General features: G+C 45.3%; 1 protein-coding gene across 4 annotated transcripts in view; it reads right to left on the bottom strand.

The window, feature by feature from the left end:
* LOC114873790 (visual system homeobox 2-like) overlaps positions 1 to 23,373 on the bottom strand; it is a 46,807-nt gene that overhangs the window by 14,680 nt on the left and 8,754 nt on the right. For 2 of the 4 annotated variants that reach the window (XM_046286336.1, XM_046286337.1), the window contains exons 2-4: positions 19,617 to 19,658; positions 2,928 to 3,018; positions 2,014 to 2,143 (exon numbers count right to left, since the gene is read on the bottom strand). In XM_046286336.1, the coding sequence (XP_046142292.1) occupies positions 2,014 to 2,143; positions 2,928 to 3,018; positions 19,617 to 19,658 (263 nt within the window). The remainder of the gene's footprint in view (positions 1 to 2,013; positions 2,144 to 2,927; positions 3,019 to 19,616; positions 19,659 to 23,373) is intronic. The other 2 variants (XM_029182479.2, XM_029182488.2) reach the window with 1 other exon arrangement.

Below are 23,373 nucleotides of genomic sequence, written 5' to 3'. Positions count from 1 at the left end.
GAAGAAAGCCGGCACTCCCATACAAAAATATCACCGTTAACGATTATCAACCCCTCTTCCCGTCCCCGCGCTCGTTATATTGTGTCCCCGCCGCGCGCGCAAATTTAGAAACAAAAGACGGATGGAAGGCGCGGTCTGATTGGCCGACCGGTCCGCGAGTCGTCTCTCTGATTGGCCCGCGGGACCGCACCCATCCTGCAATGGCCGCTTTGTCGTTTCACGGCGCCGCTACACTCTCCTCTCGCTCTTCCCTGTGTGTACGCGCCTGCACGCTTCAGCCACGAAGCTTCAACAACCCCGTGAAGCGCGACTCCGACCGTACCTACCTACCTATCCCTTCCCCTCTCCTGTCTTTTCACCCTTCCCCTGTCATTCCCGTGGTCTTCCTCTTTCTACCTCTCTCATTCTCTCTCTCTCTTTCTGTCCTTGGAACGTCAACCGACTTGGTCCTTCTCGCTCTCACCAGGTCCGTTTCTTTTCTACCCCTCGGAATACACCTCCTCCAGCGGTTCCTTTGCCACCTTTGCTTCTCGCGGACCACCGCCACCCGGACCCACCCTCGTTGCTCCAGGAATTATATCGAAATACGATCAACACCCCTGTGTGTTTATAGAATTCTTTGTGCCCGGGTATCGGGTACCTGTGGAGGAAGTTACTCGCGCACATCCACGTGCCGCTTTCGAATTTTCTTTTTCCCTTGCCTTTTTCATCCGGATTTTGGCAACAGGGCGTACGCATGTCGGTTGGAGGGGAGAGATCGCCGCGAAGGACGAAGCGGAGAGAAACACAGGGAGGGTTGAATCGCGAGTAGAGGAAGAGGGTCGCGGGAAAGGGAGAGAGAGGGAAGCTTGTCCCGGGTCCGCCATGCGGAAACCTATCTCAACCTAGTACTCCATGGGTCCGCGGTAACTAACCGTCAGTCCGGGAAAATTCTCCCTTTTATGGTCGTGCCTTTTGGTCCTGCCACTCTCTCCACCCCCTTTCTACCCCCCGGCCCTCGAAAACCCTACCACCCTTTTCGCTCGCGACTGTTCTTTTCCTGCATTGTACGCGCGATGTCGATAATTCTGCGCGATATTCAACGCGAGATCGAACCGGTTGCCATTCGCGAGCCATTCGTTTCGGTTAAAAATCGGCCGCGTGATTTTTTGAAATAGTTATCCAGCCGTCTGTATAAATAAATAGGAAATAAATTCGTTACCGGTGATTCAGGCTGATTGTTACAACGAAAGAAAAATAAATAACTCCTTTTTCGTTCGAATTAATCACGATGTTCATTAGCGATCGCATTGAAAATAAACAGCCTGTGTCCCGCGTTATCGTATTGATGTTCTACAAATTAACGAAATTAATTGCTTGGTAATTTACACGGGCACAACTAATACCAAACGGCCACTGTGATTGATAACGATTCTCTTTGACGAATAAAACGCGTCCGCGGGAGCCGTTCGCAAAAAGCATATTCTCGTTGTCGCAATTCTACGAGCGAATTTTCGACGACAGAACGAACGCTCATTGTAATTGCGTGAAAACGTATCGGAGCTTTATATCTTTGGTGATTATGCCGTGCGATCGTAGCCGAACAACGCGGTAAATTTTCACGAGAGCGTGTAACGGTGTTAATTCTCGTTAACGAACGAAATTATCGAGCAAGCGGATTGTGGCCATGATAGCGAATTATATTTCCTGCTTTGCGTGGAAATATTTGCTGACCGTTTGAAAATTGAAGCAGACCTACGTACATTGTGTTTTTTAATCTCTTCATCATTTTATTCCCGGGTAATCGAAATTTGATTGAACTCGATCGTTCGATCGGATAAATACATTTGTAAGAAAGGAGTCAATGACTAAGAAAAGTATCTTCGATCCGAAGTAGATCAGGTTCAGGAGTATCCGAAGAAACACGATACCACTGAGTCGCGAATTTCAGCAAGGATGCGATGGTGGTATCGAGCTTCCTCCGATTCGTAGGTCACCAGGTCGGATTTCATAGGTCTTTTGATTTTCGCTCACCTGTATCCTGTCCTCGGGCAGATCGGTTCGAAGGCTGAGCATCTCGCGGGCATACACGTCAGGATAATGGGCTTCCTTGAACGCTGCCTCCAGCTCCTCCAGCTGCTGTGACGTGAAGATCGTCCTGGAGCAACAACCGTATGAACCTAGTTATATGCCATTACAGCTTTTCCCTTAAAGCTAGCCTACACTCAAAAGGGACAAAAGATTTGCACCTGTCAATCTTTAGGGTTTCTTCGGTAGAAAATTATGTCGAATCATTAGCTTTAACACTTTGACTGTCGAGACTTTGAATCGGAAAAGGAATATTTGATAAAATTGAAGGCAGACAAATTTCAAAGGCAGTGAACGTGTTAAAGAAGATGGCTATCAATTTGAATTCTTCGATTCTCTTTTTTCAAATTAAACAATTGTTTCGTAAGACCAGGTTCGATCTGGGAAATCATCGAAGCAGAGAATTTTCAAAATATCCCAACAAAATCAACCTCTCTCGATAATTATATTTTTTTTTCAGCAAATAATTTCAGCATGAATTCGTTCATCTGATGTGCAATCATTGGCGAACGATGATTGGTATTGGATTATCTGTCGCTTCAAAATTTCTGGGAACTCATTACCACGGGTAGACGCCGATTACACGTCGAAAAGTTCGAAATGATGTGTGTATACGTTCGTTGGGAATAAATTTATCATTATTGCGAACGATTGTTCGGCGGATAATTAAGGGAGAACGCGGAAGAATAATCCCCCGGATGGAACGTCGAAAATTTTCCCACTGGTTATTAATTATTCGCCGTTTCTATCGCGCTGATTTTATAGAACGATCCAATTTTTTCTATTTAATATTTTAATTAAGAACGTAGATAACGGTAAACTTAAAAAATTGCTGGCTGATGTTCGGGTGAGACACTCACCTATGACGGCGCTTCTTTTTCTTCTTTTTGCTGAAACCAGAGAGACCGTCGACGGTGAAGTCTTTTCCCGACTCTATATTGTGCCCCACACCTGAAACAGAATCATTAAAATCACTAACTTCGAACATGATGATCGTCGAAGAATTTATGCAACTAATTCACAGTGGAACGTCTTCAATGACGATCAAATTGAAATAATTAATAGTGTTTTTGTGAAAAAATCTTTAGTTAGCGGGTAGTAACGATCCATTAGACTCGATGCTCGTCATTTCATAGCATCGAGTGTAATTGATAATTATACACGCCGCTTTGTTCCAGCCGCGCGTACATCGGGGATCAAATTACCCATTATACCTGACTTGCCAATGAATCGAGACCATGCGTATCCCACGCAAATTATGCTCAACGAATGTTTAGCATGTATTAACGTTTATCTCGTTGATTTTCCTTCCCCATCCTTCGATATGAATTAACGAAAAAAATTAATCCCCGGTTAAAATGCGAATTCAGGAAAGGATGATCAATTTAGAACGTTGTTATTTACAGTTTCCCAACGGCACAATTAAAACGAAGTAAAATACAGAGAAGAAGCTTTTCTACGTAACCCAAATTCGCCGAACACTTTTATCTCTTTTTCCTGTTCCAATTTCACCCTTTGTAACTATCGACACGCCACTAAGAAGCACACATTACGTAGTCCCACTTTCTCTGAAATTTCTCGTCAAACGTTTGCAACATCGAGTGTAAAGCGTCCCTGCCGAAAAGGGATGAATAAAAAGTCAATTAACGACACGACCAGTTTCGATCGGGGGTAAAAGAGAGAAATTTCCTCTCTTACTCGATATCGACTGTCGTTGCGAGGACTTGACACTCGATATTCCGTCAGAATACCCGGAAAATGTATTACCGATAACGGAGTTTTCTACGGCGCGATGGAGTGGCCTCGAAGGAAAAAATTGGCGCGAGGGAAAAGAGGTAAAAGGGGTAAGTCACGAAAGCCTGTTGTCCGGTTGGTCGTGCATGGATTTTTCACCTGAAAAATCCCGGGTTCTCCAATTACGGAGCAGCTAACGGTGCTTGTCTGATAGAGAAAGAGAAAGAGAGTCAGGATTTTTATATTTTCCCTTTTTTAAATATCTCGCTGGTGACTCGACGATTGGTACACGCGTGGCGAGTAGTAAATGGCAGGTTTTTTTTTTCCACGGCCGCGGTAGAGAGGCAGAAAATTAGAAAGGTTTCGCGGGAGCGGACAGGACCCGTGGCCCGAAATTAATTATCAATTATAAATTAATTTCGAATTAACGAGCGAAAACCGGCTCGACGTGGCGCGCGCCGCTCTTCCCACAATGAAACCCTCTCCCCGGGGCTAACTCGTTACTACAGTTGTTGGTGGTGCCGGTGCCGGTGCCGTTACTACCGACGGCTAATTAACTATTAATTAAGAGCTTAATTCCAATTATACGTGTTCTTCGACTAATTGGATCCACGAAACGCATTGCTGACGTCATATTCACGATTACTTCATACGTCGTCCTACATTTTTCCACGATGTTATTTATTTTCATTACAAAATTTTGCATATTTTTCTAACGAGTAATTGTATAATTACTTTCTGGTCAGTCGGTACGTTCGAAGGAAAAATTATATTACAAATTTGTTAAATTCTTGATGGAATAAAACAAATGGTCAACGATTCGGTGGACCGCTGGGAAATGTACAATGTCGCTTTTCTATGGGAATTCACGATTGAGTTTGAGCAACGAGAATCGCATTGGATAAATTGTTAGGTGGAAAAATAAAGTGTTTCAACTTTGTATAAGTCACAGTCAAAGCTAGTTTTCCGAACGCGTGAGCATCGGGAAAAGGCCGGAGAAGTAAAAGAGGAATTCCGTGTTGAATTTTTTCGAGTCGAGTTGTTTCACGGTTGCTCGCGACCCACCACGCATACAAGGCGAAAATAGCGAAGGCTGCTTTTGTAAAGCATTGTTAATTCTTCCTTGTTCGTCTCGCGTTTTGCTCTTTTGCATTCGTCTCGTTGCTTGTATTTCACCGCTCTCCCTTTTTTTTCAAAATGCTTCCTCAAAGCCAAAGGAAGAACAGAGTATTCCAACTATTGGCGACGTCCTTTCGAAAAGGAATGAAAGGAATTTGATTAAAAATGAAAGAAATTCACTGTTTTCGGATGAATCTTCTATCGAAGAGCAACTAATTAAACATTTGCAAATGATTCTAATTCGTGATTATTTTCAATAGAAATTTTCGTTCCTTATAAATTCGACAGGTAGGAAAGTATTCCTGTTGGATTGCGAAGACGAAAAACTTAATGAGGAAGCGTCGGGTGCATTCAGTCGATTCAGACAAATTTCTCGCGTGCGAGTTTAATTTTATCCAATGTTTCTCCTCGAAGCATACAGGAACCTCTGCAATGGTCAAAAGTACCTTTTCGACTTTTTCCCTTTATTTTACAGTGGAAAATAATTTATTTCTGGGCCGAAAGAATAATTGAAGTAGACTGGCAGCAGTGATTGCAAGAAAAATTGATATAACATTGACTGAAAATCGTGGAACGACCTGGATAGAAAATAAATATTTGAGGCTCGAGACGGTTCGCACGATGCATTGTTTTACAAGATCGTAGAGAGGCCTCTTTGCGCCACCCTGCTCCGCGTTTCTTCCTGCTCCCAGTTTAAGTACGCTTATTTTCCACCGCGAACGGACGTCGAACCGATCGCTTTACGCGTCGATCCAGAGAAAGCTGAAGAAAGAAAATTGAACTGTCACTCCTGCTTTCTAAGAAACACCAGTCTTCCGAAACACCGGAGAGAAAAATAATTCAATGCTGAAGATGAGAGCACGATATTTAATATCATCCCCCTTGAATATTTCAAAAGAAAGAATCGACCATTCTCCACTGGAAGCTTCTTCCAAGACAAGTGAAAATATTTTCCCCTAGGTTCCAAGTGAAATATAACCTTCCTCGTCACGGAATAAAACAATCGTTTCGCATAATTTTGGAAAGCTAGAAAATATTGTAATTCAGTGTGGGAGTGCGTTTTCCACGGGTCAGGAATGATCGATATTAGTGGCGGCAGGAAGCGTCAGGATGGCTAAGTAGGAGGCTGTAACCGAATCGATTAATCAAATCCAGTTAGCTATTAACTAGAGAGACACGTTTGCCCTCTACCCTGTTACATATGTATGCATATACATATATATATATTCAGGGAACGAGGGAACATTTCTCTCCTCTAATTTGTCCTGGATCTAATCCGTTCGTAGTGCACTCGAACATCGTGGGATGTCGCGACCTCCCTCGGGAACTTCAACTAGGGAGACACTGTTTGTGCACGTAGCCACTTGAGAAGAAATTGTTTTTAATCTCCTCGACGAGAGAACTAGCAAGATTACACGCCAGTCCTTCCTATTACGAATTAATCGTCATCGTTTTATTGGATTCGAGGGTGGACCTGGGGCTGATTAGCTTCGCGTCAAAATGAGGGTAGCTGCAAGATCTTAATATTTATTTCAATGAAGAAAATAATTTTACAATAGTATAACAAGAAAATCCTTGTGAATTTTCAAGGGTTGATATTTTCTAACATATAAACTCCCTTAATAAACGACTTCATCCCCCGTTCTTTATACATAATATCATTCACGAAAGTATCTTCTGCAACTGGTTACCGATAAAAAACAAAGAAACTCAGTAGCTTCCGAGAAAACTTTGCACAATCTTGGCGGGTAGCGAGCGTGGTAGACTTTGTGCGCGTAGAGAGTCAGCCTCGAGTAAGAGTCGGCTCTCGAAACACCCTCTCGCGTGAAAACAGTGGTAGTTTCCTCGCTAAATATATTCACGCCATGCGTACGTACACTCGAAGGCTCGGGGTAGGGTTGTTTCACACACGCACACCATCAAACCCTCTAAGGATGATTACACGAAGATTCCATCGCACACCCTCGCGGCTGTTCGGGGTGTGCGCGCGTTCGAAGATGTTGAGAAAACGGTGGGTAAGTGTGTGTTAGTGTCTGGTGGAGCGTCGAGGAGAGGGTCGCGAGAGATGGTGGCGATGGTGGTGGTGGTGGTTGCGAGTTGGTGTTCCTAAGCGAGGGTGTGCGCGTTGCCGTCGGGTTCCAGGGTGGTTTGCAGGGTGGTTGCGATCGGTGTGTGTCGGCGGCAGGCCGGTTACCAGGCAACCGGCAATAAAGGAGCGTGGATAGCCAATGGCGGCCCTCAATACACCCCTTCGTCTAACACGGCTTGTTTTCCGTGCTTAAGAGCGAGACAGAAGGAGCTTTTGCTTTAGTAGCTGTTAAGACCTTAAACCCGTGGCCTTGCTTGCCTGGCTGGCTGGCTGGCTGCCTTCCTTGCGCTCGAACCTAATAGAACCTCTTTAGAACCTGGGGGCCCGTGTTTCTTCGATAATTGATATTCTAATCCCGCTGGATGCCGCCTCTGATCGCGGTCGATCGAACCCCATGGAAATCGCGTTCGACCTTGCACCGGACACCCTGAGATTATTTTTCTTCGTCTCTTCTGAGTATATATTTATTGAACTAAAATTGTGAAAAAATAGAAATGATAAAAATTTTCAATAGCGTCGCAAAATCTCCCCTCCCGTTCCGTTTATTCCGACTACGCATCTGTGCCCCCTTTCGACCCGCAGCTCGACGAAATTGAGTCCAGCTGGACAGAGGACAGAAGACGAGCCGGAAGAAGAGTCGTTTGTAGAAAGGGAAGGCCACGGAACGAGAAGTTTACATCGGGCAAATGGGAAAGGCGCGAAGCGTTAGCAGAAATAGGGGTGGGTACATGGTTGTTACACAGTGGCCTGGTGTGCACGGGTGTCCCATGGGTAGGGCGAAGGTAGCACGTAGCACACCCCTGGGACGTCTTCTGCCGTCACTTGTCCGTATTAAACCAGGGTACTAATCCTGAAATTTAATTTGAAAATCTTTTCATGGCACCGCCCCGTACTCCGTGCTCTACCCTTCCACCTCCGTGCATCGCGAAGACGTTTTAAACCCGGGAATTACCCGGTCCTTTTGTGTCTGATAATTGAAAATTCGTTTCCGTCCGAGGACGGATAAATGCCCTTTCGTGGATTCATCGTGAAATTACCTCGTCGCCTGGCGAATGAGACGACAGCACTCGTCTTTGCGTCGTTTCACCAAACGCTCTCCCGTCCCTTAAGAAAATATTATATTCAATTCAGATTGAAATTAAGGGGGTGATTATCACGATGAAAAAACTGAGAAGCTTTAATACATATTTCTTTCAATAACACTCGATTGAAAAACAAATTCTTGAAAGAGTGTCCTTTCGAGAAAAGCAATCGATTACTCGCCCCGATGTTCATAGGTCAACCGTTCGTCGAGAAATTGCTTAGTCTTCCAACCCCATCCTGTGCGAAAACGACGTTACGCATCAATTTGATACGGCAAACACGCACTTTATCTCCGAAAGGTAATGCATGAAAAATAACGTTAGAGGAAATTATTTTCTCGCATTTTTTTCTCTGCTTACAAATAGCTTTATTAAGAATGAATAATAAAGCCACGTCGAGGCGCCCGGTAGAAATACCCGTATGTGGTCCTCGATCTACAGTATAAATTATTCAAGATGCCTTCGTAGTAATCATTCCGTGTCGTTTCTATCTTGTCAATCAACGCGTTGACGAATAAAAAACATTCATACTTGTCGATTGATCCTTGAAAAGGATGAATTACAAACGTTTCTAGAGTCAGCAACACGTTTCCCAGGACCCGTTGCGAGATACTAGTACACTTGAAAAATGCATCGAGCCAGGAATTATTTATCGAACGCGTGAAACATGTAACGTGGTCGTTTACATAGCCGAAAGGGCGAATGGAGCGTATCCGAGTGCAGTGGCGATGCTCGGATACATCCCGAGGGATGTTTCGGTAGATTAGGGACCCTCGAGGCCGGGATAGTTTTGCTGCACCATGTAACACGGTGTAAAACACTTGTAACAGACCGGCAAGCAGCTTAGGGTGGTAAGCTGCTAATGCTTCCACGATGTTTTCGGGGTCGAATTAATTTGGTCGGTTCGATCGCTGGCCCTCTGGAGATTCGCTCGATTCGCTTCGCGAGTTTCCCTTTGCCTCGCAATTTTCCCTCCTTTTTTTTTTATTCATCTTCCATAAGCGATCGATTCGAAGATATTCTTGTCTTCTTTCCACATCTGTTCGTTTCCCTCGTTTCCTGATTGAGATTAGGAAAAATTTCTAACAGGTTTCATTCTTTTTACAACTTCCGTCTCGCTTGTTATCAATTCATTTTCCTCGCGACGGAGATACAAAGAACGGCCAACGAGGACGTGAAATCGCGAGGAAGGGGGCCGAGAGTGGGGACGGTAATTATTTTCAGATACAACGTTCGAGTATTCCCGACAATGATAACGAAGACGAATAATTAACGAAGACGAGTTTTCTTCTAAGCGCGGCAGGAAATCACGTTGTTCCTAGGGCCGAACGATTCCGCTCGTATCGCGAGCATTCGCGTGCATAATACGGCAGTAATTAAATTCTCGAATAAAAAAAAAAAACCAGTTCCCTCCGACCGGTTATTTCGCGAAAAACGCGACGGGGTTTAATCACGGTTACCGGTGAAACGCGTTTCATCGATCTGGGATCGCACAATCGGACGGCCTGGCCCTACTTTCAATGGGCGATAATTAATGAATAGGACGAGAAGCCGAAAAATAAAAAAAAGAGAAAGTGAGATGGAAGAAGGAAAAGAAAACACGAGGAAAAAGGAAAGAAGAGAAAAGAATAACGAATTCTACGTGGGCGTACTTCTTGGAAGCGCTTCTCGACTCTTTTACCCTCGACTAACCCGCTCTGTTTCTCCGATTCTTCTTCCCTTTTCTTCTCTTTTTTTCCTCCATGGGTTTCTTCGCGCCTCGTGGTCAGAAACGTGTTTTCACGCGCGTCTCGAACCATTCTCCGTGACCCGCGGTGGCCATGCTCGAAATTCGACCCCTATACGAAATGGTGTGAATATTATGATGGCCACGCATTCAGGTGCCAGCGAAGAACAATGGACGAAGTGTTGATTGCCCGAAAACAACGCAGCTTTTTTTTTATTAACCTTCGCCGTACCTACGTACTTTGTTCCATGCTGCCCGAGCGAGGCCACTGGTCCTCCTCGCAGGATGTTCAAGGATTTCTTGTCCATCGAGCAGACGTGCCTCTTCCATCGATCGAAACGGTCCATTTCTCCAAACTCTCGAATGGAGTTAAAATTGAAAATTTTAATTGAAAATTCAAAACTTTGCAAGATTTTCTCGCCAATGATAGCAGAGCTCCGGGGTTTTTTTCGAGTTTACGAGGAGAAGGCACTTGAAAATTACGCCAGCACGAGCAATTGCCCCTTTTAACGTGACCAGGCTCTTTCAAGCAGCGTTCGCGGATGAATGAAGAGAAGCTCGTGGCTCTAGCAGCTCGTCACAAGTGAATCGAACGTGGCAAATGGGCCGAAAGGTGGCGGCTAGAAGAACTCGAAGCTCTCCGCGTGAATCGTAAAAGGATAGAGAAAAGACACGGTCCATTCACGCGTCCAATTAATACTGAAAATTGCAGCTATCAGGCTTTGAAAGTGGCTGACGGAAAAGGTTGAAGCACGGTGAAAGAAGATTCAACGACGAGCTGGTAAACAAGAGAGGATGCTAGCTGCTTCTCGCGCCCGATGTCTGGCCACCTTCCGTCACGTTACATTAAACACTTAACGCTGGTGGACGCGCGACCTTTCCGTTAGGGCAGGCCAGGCGAAACGCATAATTGCGAGTCCTGGAAGGGAAGCGAAGAGGTTGTCGGTAGGTTAGAGAGAAGCCGCGACGCGGTAAGGGACGTTTTTAAAACGACGGACCAGATAGAGCGACGGAGAGGCGAGGACGGGACGGCAATTCCCGAAATAAATTCACTTCCAGCACGTGTGCGGTGCGGCTTCGCTTCGACTGACAACCCTTTACGTAATATACGAACAGAGAAAGAGCCAGCCCGAACAAATGGAACAGAGACATTCGAGCGACGCGGCGCGAGATAGACGAAGGGTTGAAAGAACGACAGAGAAATGGCGAGTCGACGGGAATGAGAAAGAGAGAGCGAACGGGTGGTAGCAGCACCCTCTCTAGCTAACGCTACCCCTTTCGACTGGGCAGTGCAGGCATAAGTCAGGAATTCCTGGCACGCGGTATATTGCGCGGGGGTGCTGGCCCGGCGGTTATAAGCTATAGTCTCCGGCCTGGCATGGCATGCACAGCCATTTACTTCATTATGTCATTAAGCTTAATGGCCCTGGCCCTAACACGCCACTAGACTATAGCCACTTCTACAGTTCGTCCCCATTAACTCCTATGCCCTCGCCGTCTACCCCCTTCCCCTTCCTCCATTCACCGTCACCTCCTGTCCACCCACCGACGGTCCACTCTGCTCGTCTGCCACACACCGGCCGCCTGCCTCGCAATGAGCATCGACTTTACGCCGATGACCGGCGAAAATTGCTGGTAGCATCGTGGAAAATTTAACCGGGGTTTAGGGCCGAGATACAGCCACGGGGGATGTCGATGCTGAGAGGGCTGTTAGCTTGTTGTACATCAGACGCTCGATTACCAAATGTATCTAATGCGACGTGAAAAAGTATCTATCAGAAAACGAAGCGTTCAGTTTCAGAAAGAGGAACGAACTGTCGTCGGACGGCGAGGAGAAAAAAAAAGGCGTACAAATTAATTCGGTCCTCTTCAGTCGCGGCGACTATTAGCACGTCACAAAACCGGTAAAAACGTTGGCGACGAAGCCGACGTCACGGGCGCCGGCTTTTAATTAGAGAATCGCGAAAGAATCCCGGACACCGACGGGACAAAACTCACTCGTTAACGGGAGAGCTAAGTGGCCAGAGCCGCTGAATAATTGTTCGTAGCGAGAATAGCGCGGTGGAAAATCGTGTTGGTAATCCAGACGAGTGAAATCGAAATCGAAACGCGAGGCATCCGGTAAGTCGGATGGTTAAATTTCGTAAATTTCCAACGGTACTACCGCGAGTTTCATTTCGCCCCCTTCGCCCAAGAGTGGAATAGATTTTATGCTGATGACCGGGCGAAATTGTCGGCAACGTATCGCGTTAAATTTACGGTATTCATAAGAGTCGAGGCGCGATCATGTTACGCGGCACACGCCGCGCCGTTCCGAGCTTTCAAGCAACCCCTTCCAAATCCGAGCTCGATGGAGACGCGAGGGTGGCAAACTTGTTACACCGCTGCTTGGGGTTCTAATAATTGGAGAGCGCGGAGCCAACGTTCCGTCACTCCTGGACAAAAATATAACTTATCGGGGAACGATACCAGCCACGATTCCCCGTCATTCAAGTCTCGTTACGATCATTTCGATGAATCTCTTTCGGAGTACTCCAAACGACGTTTAGGAATATTCGCAGCGAAGAGCGAAACCATTTTATAATAATATTAATATTTGTGTATTGATCTAAAATAATTTTTAAAGGAACAGTGTAAAATTTAAGAAATGAAATTAAAATCGGGTCTCTCTCCGTGGTCCGCCATTCGAGGTTTAATAAAGAACAAGAGAAAAAGCTTGATCCGTTGAAGAGGGCAAACGATATTAATATATGCAGAATAAAAGAAACTGAAGTGGCACTTGGCAGCGCTAATCGAACGTGTTTTAATAATTTGCATAATTTCGTGTTTTAGAGGGGGTAGAGTAGCACTCGTTCGAATCGATTCAGTGACGCGAATTAACAAAGCTGTGTGCACGGCACCCTTTGAAAATAGACCGGCTAAACATCGGGAATTAAATGAAAAGCAGAGAACTGCCGCTTGAAATTGTTCCACGAGTGAATGATTTCATAATTATTCTCCGAGTGGCGTGCTATGTTCGATTCGGATAATACCGGCAATACACACTATTCGCTCAATGGCGCAATTAATCATCCCCCCCCACCCCCATAGCCGTTGCAGACTTCACAGATCTTCGCAACGAATCATATTTCGCGTTTGCCGATTGTTGCCCGCAAATTATTCCGCTCCTTGTCTACACGGATAATCGATCACGATCGGTCCAATGAATTAATATCGGCTCGTCTGTGTCTCCAAGCTGGAAACTACCACCCTGGGAATCCGTTTTAATTCCTCCACCACTCGGAACGCCACGTGTTACGCTTCAGGAAAGTGTTGACTGCCGGCTGTTTTCGAAGTAACCTAATATTTTTGTAGTCCAACTACATATTTTGTTCCTTGGCGCCAGACAAACGTTACGTACCCACATGTCGACCTAAATTTAGCCCATCGACCACTCTAACACCCTGTCCCTACTGTCACCGCGAAACTGTTGGACCTTCTTAATTATTCTTCAATTTTTTTTTTTATTTTTTTGTTTCACAGATTTGAAATAAGATGTTGAAAGAAGGAGGAGAAGATTCGAAGAGGCATTGGGACGTTCGTTCTAATCTCGACAAAGAACAAGGGCGAAGGTAGGGGGTGACTTAACGATCGGTCGAACAAACTCCTCAACGTCTCGTTCGCTCCCCTCAAGGTCGACGCGAAAAGTCTAATTGTCCGTTTCGAAGGAGACTTGGCAAGCCTTCAAATTTCTTTGCTTACAAATTCATAAGGATCCCCGGGAAAACGATCCTTCCATCCGCGATAACGATAATAATGGGATCGAATTCAATTATCGAACAATATTCAGTCACCGATGGAAACCGAAGGGTGTTGAAAATAATACAGAATCTCTGTCTATTTAAACGGAGAAAACGCGTGGAACAGACTGGCAAGACTGTCGAGGCTGTCTTTCAAAGAGGTACAACCATAAGAAATTTAATCCAGAAGAGCTCTCACATCCTCAACACCCCGTTTTAAACAGCCATCATTGTCTTTCTCATTTCAACCGACCCATCGACGCCGTTCGAAAAGAAAGACGCTCGTGTAACCCCATTCGTCGCGCGATAAATCCGACGAACCTCTACCGGTTCCGCGTTCCTTCGCGTTTAGTTCTTATCTGTATCTCTCCATCACCCTTTATCCCGTCGCAGGATTCTCTCGTCGTCAGGTCCCTTCCACAGGAGCTGCTGGCTCGCCCTCTTCCGCTCAATGGAACCGGGCGCAGCGCGTTTCGTTTCGCGCGCCCATCGTGGAAAATCGCACCGTGCCACCGATGAAAAGGTGTGAATCTCCGGCCCTCGAAAAAAGGACGACAATGCCCTGTGACGGCGTCGCACAATGAGCCTATAAACCCACAATGTAGCCAGTGTATCTGTACGAACGGCAGCGAGAGGGCTTCTCTACTCTCGCAACACCCCCAGCCCCATCCCTCTAACCTCTTTCAACGGCACAATCCTCGCGCAACCAGTCGAGGACGCCTGGATGTTCTCGAAAGAGCATTTTTCACCCGCATAATATTTATTCGTCCGTGAGTTGTGTCGCTTTAATGGTCGAACGATGAGAAGAGCAGACGAAACAAGGGGTGTATCTTGACCTTTCGTTATAATTCAAACTCTTTACCACGATTTTTGGATATGAAATAGTTTCGATCAGAGTTAAGCTGGCTCGGCTGAAGGATCGTCAAAAGTGGCGCCAGTGAAACCGGAAACCTTCTGGCAGGGAAAAGAAATTCCTTTGATCGTCGCAGGGTGACAGTCAGCTTAGCTGCACAACCGTCGCTTGGTTACCAAAACCACCACGCCCATTTCTGTCAAAATATTTCCCGAGCGACCTTTCAACTACCCTTCGAAAGGGTTGAAAATTTGAACCTTAACGCTGGTAGGCTGCCTCAACCCTTTTTTTGAAAATTTCAATCTCGAACATAGAAAGTTCACTGGTTATTTTACAAGAATGTTGGTCCTTTTCTTCTCGCGTAGATACGTTCGATCGGAAGGCTGCCCTTCGAAAGGGTAGGAAGTTCCAGCGCCGAGGTACCTCACTGACAAATATGCGTGTTAATCGATGTACGAAGAGGTTGATGGTGTACGTGGAACGCACACCGGCTCGCTGATCATTGTTCATTGTATTGCCATGCTCGCAGGACATGGCGTCCTGCCATTCGAGCTGCTTTTTGTCGGGACCAGCTGAGTCAAAATGGCCTCCGGCCTGTGACGTCACGATTTCACGTGCTCCACACGCAATAGGTACACGCATCGATCCCGGCTACGAGCCGACAGCTTGGCCAATGAAAGGATAACGAGGCTGAGAATGCTTTCGAAAATTCTCCTTCCCTCTGGAAACCTTTCCGGCAACAGGAAAATTCTGCCTCGGCCACGACCAATCACCGACGGAATACCGTGAAGCTAATGACCTCTATTCAGCGATGAAGGTGTTATTTAAAAAAAAAAAAAAAAAAAGAAAAAATTAAAAAAAGGAAGAAGAAATAGCGAAATGCTTTTGACTCGTTCAAAGCCCGTTAGAACCACTATATTCATCGTGCAAGAACGCGTAACGGGTTGCTATTTAAAAAATAAGCGTCCTTTCACTGACTCAAACTTTCAACGCCATTCAATTGCCGAGGATGAATTTAACCGGTTATTAGAAAGGGTTTCATTTTCCCCGGCCATAATTGCGTTCCGAATGTAAAGTAGCGCTAGAGAGAAATTCAAAGTATGTAGAACGCTTTGAACGGGGCGCTCTAAATGCGGCACGTTGCTTCTTCAGCATCCTCGACGGGAAGATATTCAGAGCACAGGCTGGTTTGATCATCGAAGAAGAATCTATCGATCAATCGTTAGGAGAAATCACGGGTATGTTGGATAGATGAAAATACAGGATGTATTAGACTGGGTAGTCATTGATTTCTATATAATTTTTCCTAAATAAGTAGAAAATATAGTAAATATATTTCTTACAAATTAAACTATAATTCTATTTAAAGAGACAGTGGAAAATTAAAAAAATTAAAGTAATATAAAGTACGGAATTAGGAGTCTCTCCATGGTCCGCCGTGGTTAAGAAATACATTATATCATATTTCTTACTCTTTTAGAAAAAGGGTCATCGTTGCATTATCCTATTTGTTTTCGAAATAGTTTTCTTAATAGCTATTCAATTTGTACGACACATCGACCTAATGACACAAAGAGTTCAACTTGCAAATTGAATTTTTTAAAAATTTCTTTCAGCCAGTTAAATCTTAAGCCGCGATTAAGATACATTCTGCGGGTCGGCCCGTGCACCGGTTGAATAGCTAAGTCAATCCGGAGTGTCCTTCTGCGGAAAAGTCGTAAAGCGAAATTCTTCGTCGGTATTAAACTGTTTCTAAGGTATCCCTTTTCGCGTACACCCGTTTCATGTTATTACGGTGCTAATGAGCTCCAGCTAGTAATCAAAGCATATGTTTCATGACACGAGTGAAAACCGTTTGAAGGCTTTTCCTTTATGTCCGTTTGGCCTTCGCTCGTTGCACCCCGGCTTCTCTTCGCCTACTATTTTCGTGGCCGCTGGTTAAACTTCGTTTCGCGTAAAACGCCATCGTCATCCGCACTCTCGATCGAAGAAACGGTGCCACGAAACGTTTTTCTTTTATCATCATCGTCGACGGAATATTCGAGTCAAATTATTTTTCCTTCGCGGATCACCGTCCGCCTATCCGTTGCCACGTTTTCTATCATTATTATTATGTTCGTTTTACCTTTTCTTTTTCTTTTTCTGTTTTCATCACAATTCATTCCCCGTGTTTACCCTGCACCCACTGGTACAGGTTCGCGCAGACAAACCGCTGCTCCAGGCACTGACTGTTACTAATTAAGGGCGGTTTCAGTACGCGTGTTAATTCTTAATTAATATCTTTGTTGCCTCCTCCGACGTGGCAGCCCTCGGCACCCATTTCTCGCTCGTTCGTTCTCCATCCCTGTTTCACCGTTCGTCCAACTTCTTCTATCCACTTGCACCTTCGTTTTTCTCGTTTTCCTTCTCCCTTTCTCCCGTTTTCCATGCCGCGTGTTCAACCGACGACCCTCTTTGTCTATCCTCGGCGACACCCCAACGAGCACCGTCCACCCACTTCTCTTCTCGAGTCTCTCGAATGAAAGGAGATGTATGGGAACACACGCGCATCTCGAGCCACTATGATAGGTACAATCGGTCACGAGTGACGAAAGGAGAAAAAGCAAGAAAGAAGCGCGGAGTTACCGCGGGCCCGTTCCTCCGATTTATACCGTTCAACCGTTTCCAACCCGGACAGAGAGAGAGAGAGAGAGAAAGAGAGAAAGAGAGAGAGAGAAATATCTCTTTCGCGACGAATCGAGGAATCGTTGGTTAACCCCTTTGTCAGAGTTAACCCTCGCTCCTCTCCTCTTCTCTTTCGAACAATCCCTCCCGAGCATCTAAATTGTTTTCTTCGCTTTTCTTTGCCCTCCTTCAACGAGCAACGACAATTATTAGATATTAAAACACTTTATCATTCGAAACAGCAGTCTGACAGAATTGAAAGCATTTGCATAAGGATTCATCCCCCTTCATTCTCCCCGTCGACCTGTCTTAGGTACTTCTTCTCGGGAAAGAAATTTCCAGCGAGCGATGAAATCGATACTACGGGAAATAAGATGATTGGATTGGACACTGGGGATAGCTTCTGACGGCTGGAGGATTCAAGAAGCTCGATAGATTGCTAGCAGCTCGAAAAGTAGACTTTTATATAACGCAATTTTCATTCTAATCATAAAAGGCACTATCGGTAGCTATTTATTTTGCAATTTCTTTTGGAAACTAATTTGCTCGTACTTTTTTAAAATTCCTCTGAATCTTCCTGAATAATATGGCGTATCACAGGAAAGACTGTTTCCCGTTTACCGGCAGTCCTTTTACGACCCCCTATGTATAATTGACATCACGTCAGCCAGTAAACCGGGTCTGAAAGAAAAGTAGGTGGCCTTCGGGTGGAAAACAGGTCCTCCAACGGAAAAGACTCCCTCGCTCCGTGTTTCGTCGCGTCTCCAATTTTCTAACCGTCTTTTCTGAGCGTTGCCAGTGGCAGCCCCGGGGCCGTTCCAGCTTTCCTTTTACCATCCAGAATCCTCCGGTATTTTCCTTTGCCAGCAAATTGGACTATTACCGTACCAGCTACCGTACCTCTGCGGCGTGTCCTCGCGAAAACCGCGTATTTTCTCCCTACCTTTGCTACCCTCGTCCTTCGCCCTCCTCGGTACCACCCTTTTTCACCTCTCTCTAGCTTCGCTCAAAGTGGCGCACAGTTGTTAAAACAACCAATTCTGTCGGAAAGCTGCTCGTTAAGGACGCCTCTCGTCTCGTCCTTGCGGAATCCTTCGTAATCCTGATGGCAAACCGTTTCGTCTGCCTGCTGACGCAACGAAAACGACGGCCAATATAAAAATCTCTGTCTTACACTTTGGTAACGATGCGCACCATCAACACTTGCTTCCTTCCGGAAAGACGAAAGAGGATATTTAGCGAAACTTGCTAATCAGGGAATAATTCATTCGTTTTTGTCAAGAGATTATCTTCACTAGGAATTTTAGAGAATCGCTGTTGAAAGAACAGCAATTTAGAATTGAACGATGGGCGTGGAGGAAGACTCGAGTTTCGGTGGTAAGAAAGTCTCCCGTTACCGATTAGCGTTCGAATTGGGTAGGGTGTGGTCGGCACCCTCGATTTCTCGAAATATTTTGACAAGAAATTCAATATCGCCGTTCTAGAGAAATTATATACGATTGCTCGTACCTGAGCGTTCCCGTTTCCTTTCGCATTCTTGTTTATCATCGTTTTCTAAGACGCTTCCTCCTCACGTTAATTCTGATTCAATGGTTCCAACTTCCAGTCTGTTCATAATTTTTCAAACTTTCAAAAATAAAAATTCAATATCGCCTTGAGAAATCAAATTTACCGATGGATCATGGTAAAAGTGATTCAGATACAAAGGGTTCAAATTTCATTCGATTCTTCTGTTATAACGACAGACGAACCTTGGCTCATTAGATGCAAAGTTCAGCCACGGTAATCATTCTCGAGCTGTCGCCTCTTGTTTCGAACGACATCGGTTTGCGGGTCAGACGAGAGCCGCTTAATGGTTCGGAAAAATCGGAATCATAGCCAGTATGAATACGTAATCAGTTTTCCCGCTCGTCCTCCGCACCGCATGACGTCATTGTAAGAGTAATGTAGCTTTGTCACGACGATCATGAATCTCGTTTGTGAATCCTAATGGGAATATGTGTTTTCATGAACCCCCGACGGTTTGTCTGTAATTTAAAAAGCAGAGATCTAAATCGTGATCGTTGGATGGAAGATAGAAGAAGTTATAAGGGCACTTGCGAAAGAGGTACTCTCGTTCGAAGTCGATTTCCTCGAGGAACATTTTCAAATCGTCGCGGAAGCATAGAGAATCGAAAGTTCGTTGGCATTTTTCAAAAGTTCCAAGCATCGCTGAAGATGATCGCGTCGAAGAAGCCGAGCGAAAAACATCGTAACCTCTGCACGATAGTTTGCTCGTCTTTATCGATTCACCGTTTCCGCCTGGTGGAAAATGAACAGAACCGAATTTTCCTTACCCCTTTGAAACTCGAGGAACTACTTCAACGTTATAGCTGGAAACGAGGTCCTATGCACAATTTAACACGACTGAATTTCAGAAATTCAGAGGAAAGCCACTCGCCAAGTAATTTCGAGCAAATCAAAATTTTTCCAACTGAAGGAAAAATTCAGATGAAATTCTTACCTGGGCTGGCGTTTGGAAACGAGCTCTTCGACTGAGAGTATCCTGAAACACAAAATTACATGATTTTATTAAACGAACATAATGGGATGGTTAGATAATTACGAGCGTACAAATATTGTTAATTATTCGCGCAAATATTTGCGGCAATAATTATCTTTCGCGAATTGTAATTCCAGAAGCGAAAGATGTTGAATAAAAACAGGGTAAAAGAAGAAAAGAAGAGCGTGGAATAAAGTGTATCGTTGGTAGAGAACGGGGCGAAATTTCATCTAAAAATGAAATAGAATTCTGTGAAATGTGGTTCGAAGGGGGTGGCATGCGGTGGCTGCCTCGACGCTCGACCCTGATTAACGACTCTGCGAAATTAACTCGACAATTATTTCATTAGCGCCTAGTAAGACATTTTTCATCCAGCTTCCAATGCTCTTTGGGATCGAGAACGAGGGAGAGAGAGAGAGAGAGAAAGAGACATGTACGTATTATACAACTGGTCTCGAATACGCTACCCTTAATGACTCGACGAGAATTAACTGTAATTTAATTAATTAAAATTTCATTAAAAAAAAAACAGCGTTCTCTTTCGCACGGGACCAGAGACATGACCTAGGTCACCTCGTTAGAATGATTATCGGAGGTGGTCGCATTTTTTCCTCTGGAAAATTAACTGGGAATCAATCATCCTCCTTTCATCCGCGAACCAGATAAAATTCAACCTCATCGGAACTTTGATCCTTCTGGAATTAATTAACTTTTCCAAATAATTAGTCACACTCGTGATACCAATTACGAGGTGAATAAACACGAGTCGTATTTCTGTCACGGCGATGTTTGAAAAGTTCGGATTTCTAAAGGGCAACTAATTTAAAGGGAAAATTAGTGAAGAAAATGGCGAGGCAAAGAGGGAGTCTAAAATTTCTTGTTTCATCTTGGAACAAGAGAATATTTCGCTTCATCTCCGCTTCGATACTTCGTCGAATCTGTTGCAGAGGAAAATAGTAGTCGAAAACGAACGAGAGTTACGAGCACCAATCTTGCTCGGGAAATCGTAAAATTTTAATTATTGCATTTCCATGATTTCCCGTTTAACGAGTGACGAGCCCCGCTCGTCGCGGGCATACAACAGCGATATATTCGTAATTGAAGGCAATTTTGAAAACCGCAGGATCCTTGCTAAGCGCAGACGTTCGTTCGTTGAAGTTTCACTCGTTAGTTCCGCCGTTCCGCTGAATTTAATTGCCCAACACGCGACAGAACAAATCCGCGCGCCCGTTAATCGCACACGGATTCTGAATCACTTTGTCGACACCTGGGGCTCTCTACATCAAACCTTTTTCCATTTCCTCGAACCATATATACAGATATTCTAGCATCGTTTGCGAGTAATACGACTCCTTTCAGAGCTCATCGCCCTTACGAAGGAAAATAAGTCCGTGTATTAAGACGTTTCACCACGGCCATTTTCTAATAAAGTCGTCCCTGTTGGTGCGGACGTTTCGCGGGGTTGAAAAACAGGGGTTGAAAAAGATTCTCGCGTTCCTAAGAAGGTTAGGGCTGGTTGCCGGCCGACGAAGCGATAAAGAGGAAGAGGGATGAAACAGCTGAGGGGTAAAACAGAGTGGAAAGGAGAAGTTGGCGTTTCAAGAACGACCAGCTAGAGTATATTCGGTTACGAGGCTCGATATAGGTTGTGCTGCTTCTGTAGTCGTGCACGGCCACCGGGGGCGGCAGAACTCCACCCTCAAACGACTTTAACGAGCCGCCGTCTTAAAATGGGGATGCCGAGCTTGCGCCGAGTTTGCGCGTTTGTTTGATAAATTAACCCAGAAAAGTATGCACCGTCGTTGGGAACACTTAACAAGCCTCCGGAGTAGCGGGCATGGGAAATGTAGAGCAGGAATTTGTTGATACTTCAATTGAATCGGTGATTTAACATCGTTAATTCTTAATGGATTAAATATTTGACCGATGGTGGGGATAAAAAGGAAATACATAGAATTGTTCATTTGACGGTTCGAAAAGCGTGTCACGAAGCGTTTCGTTCCGTTATTATTTCATTTTTCCTTTACAAGAAATCCTTACAGTGAAACTTAAACCGCAATCGCGTGCAGGGCAGGAAGGTTTCGGATTTTTTGAAAAGCCGACAATAAGGCACGGCCCGCGCCAGCCTGGTGACAAGACAGGGGCCTTCCATTGAGAAAAATCCACTTCCTAGGTTTCGTGTTACCCGGCGTATTTTGACAGGATCTCATTGTCGTCCCGCGGCTAAGCCCTATTGACTCTATTATGGGCCTATTAGTATTATACTAGGATTTGTGGTTACTCCTTGAAAGACGTCCCTCTAGCCTCTTTCTTCCCGTAGAACCGAATGCTTAGCTCGCGTCGACCCATTCAGGACACGGCTCGAACGTGTCCTGGCTGTTCAACGCGTAATTTCCTTCGATCAAACCGAGCTGAGCCGAGTCAGCTCGTTTTCTCGATCCGTCACCTGGATTAGGAGAACGGAAACGTCTAACTTGATAACCAGCACGCGACGATTCATCCATCTTAGGCAAAAATTTCATTTTTTAAGAAAATTTCCTTTCTTATCTTGGAATTGAAAAATATTCCATATTCGAGGACGCGGATTAACATATTCCAGATAGGCCGGGATGACATTGGAATACGAAAACGGGTGAATTAGCCTTCGCGAAGGTGACATCTCATTCTCGATAATTCGCGTAATGAGCAGCTTGGTAATCGTGGCCGGTAACCTCGGGGACAAATAATTACCAGCGTAAATGGCAAAAACGTAGGAGAGTATCGTTGATGAAAAGAGGGAAAATGAGAGAGAGAGGGATGGAAATAAACCTGGTCCTGAGATCCAGGCAGTTGGTCGCGTCGAGAAAGACACCCTTAACGGTGGGACGGACAGAGATGGTACGTAGGCACGCACGCACTCGTGGCTTCGAAGAGGCTCGCCGAGAGAAGCATATCCGGTAGGCAGCTTCATTTTCCGAGTCGCGCGAGAGAGGTTGGCTCGCGGAATGAGCTGCTACTTAGAGAGAACGGGTTGGAAACGCATTCACCGGCACGCAAATCAACGCCGCGTAGACGCACGGACGCGTGTGCTAGCTTGTGTTCGACGCGTGTTACCGTTGCCCATTCATACAACGGCGGGCAAGCAAGATTTTGCCCGCGACTCTAAAATCAGCAGAGCACCAGGCGCGAGAAAGCAGACACGATTGACGGGTAAAGGCGGATAGAAAAGGAGGGTGCTCAGGGTTCGACGGTGACGATGGAGAAAGAGGAAGGAAGAGAGAATGAGGGGGAGGGAAAACGGAGGACTACGGCGCGCGTGTGTCTGAGGCGTGAATTCATGTATGCTCGCGAAGCACTCTTCAGAGGGGACAATCGAGGTGTTGGACTGGAAATCCATACCAATTTGAGCGACTTACGGTCGTTCGCTTGAAAGCCCACTACCACCAGCCTTCTACACTCACACAGGACGAACACCGATCCGAGAATCGTGTACGAGATCGTCGGTGTACACGCGCGCGTTTACGCACCCATCCAGCTTTAAACGCGAGACGATACGTTGAACGTTGACGCACACAGACATATGTTTGTTCCTTTACCGTTCCGTTTATTCCACGTTTCACGATTTTCAGGTCAACCGATCGGACCATCCGGAAGAGATTCTTCTTCCTCTTTCTCATTGTAAAAGGGTACGCGATGAAGGTTTAGCGTGTATACCTGAAGAGACCTTGGTCGAGGTAAA

This window comes from Osmia bicornis, chromosome 7 (genome assembly GCF_907164935.1).
Source record: "Osmia bicornis bicornis chromosome 7, iOsmBic2.1, whole genome shotgun sequence".
NCBI classification, from domain to species: domain Eukaryota; kingdom Metazoa; phylum Arthropoda; class Insecta; order Hymenoptera; family Megachilidae; genus Osmia; species Osmia bicornis.
Note: the sequence above shows the minus strand (reverse complement) of the source record. Positions and strands in the feature narration are given on the sequence as shown.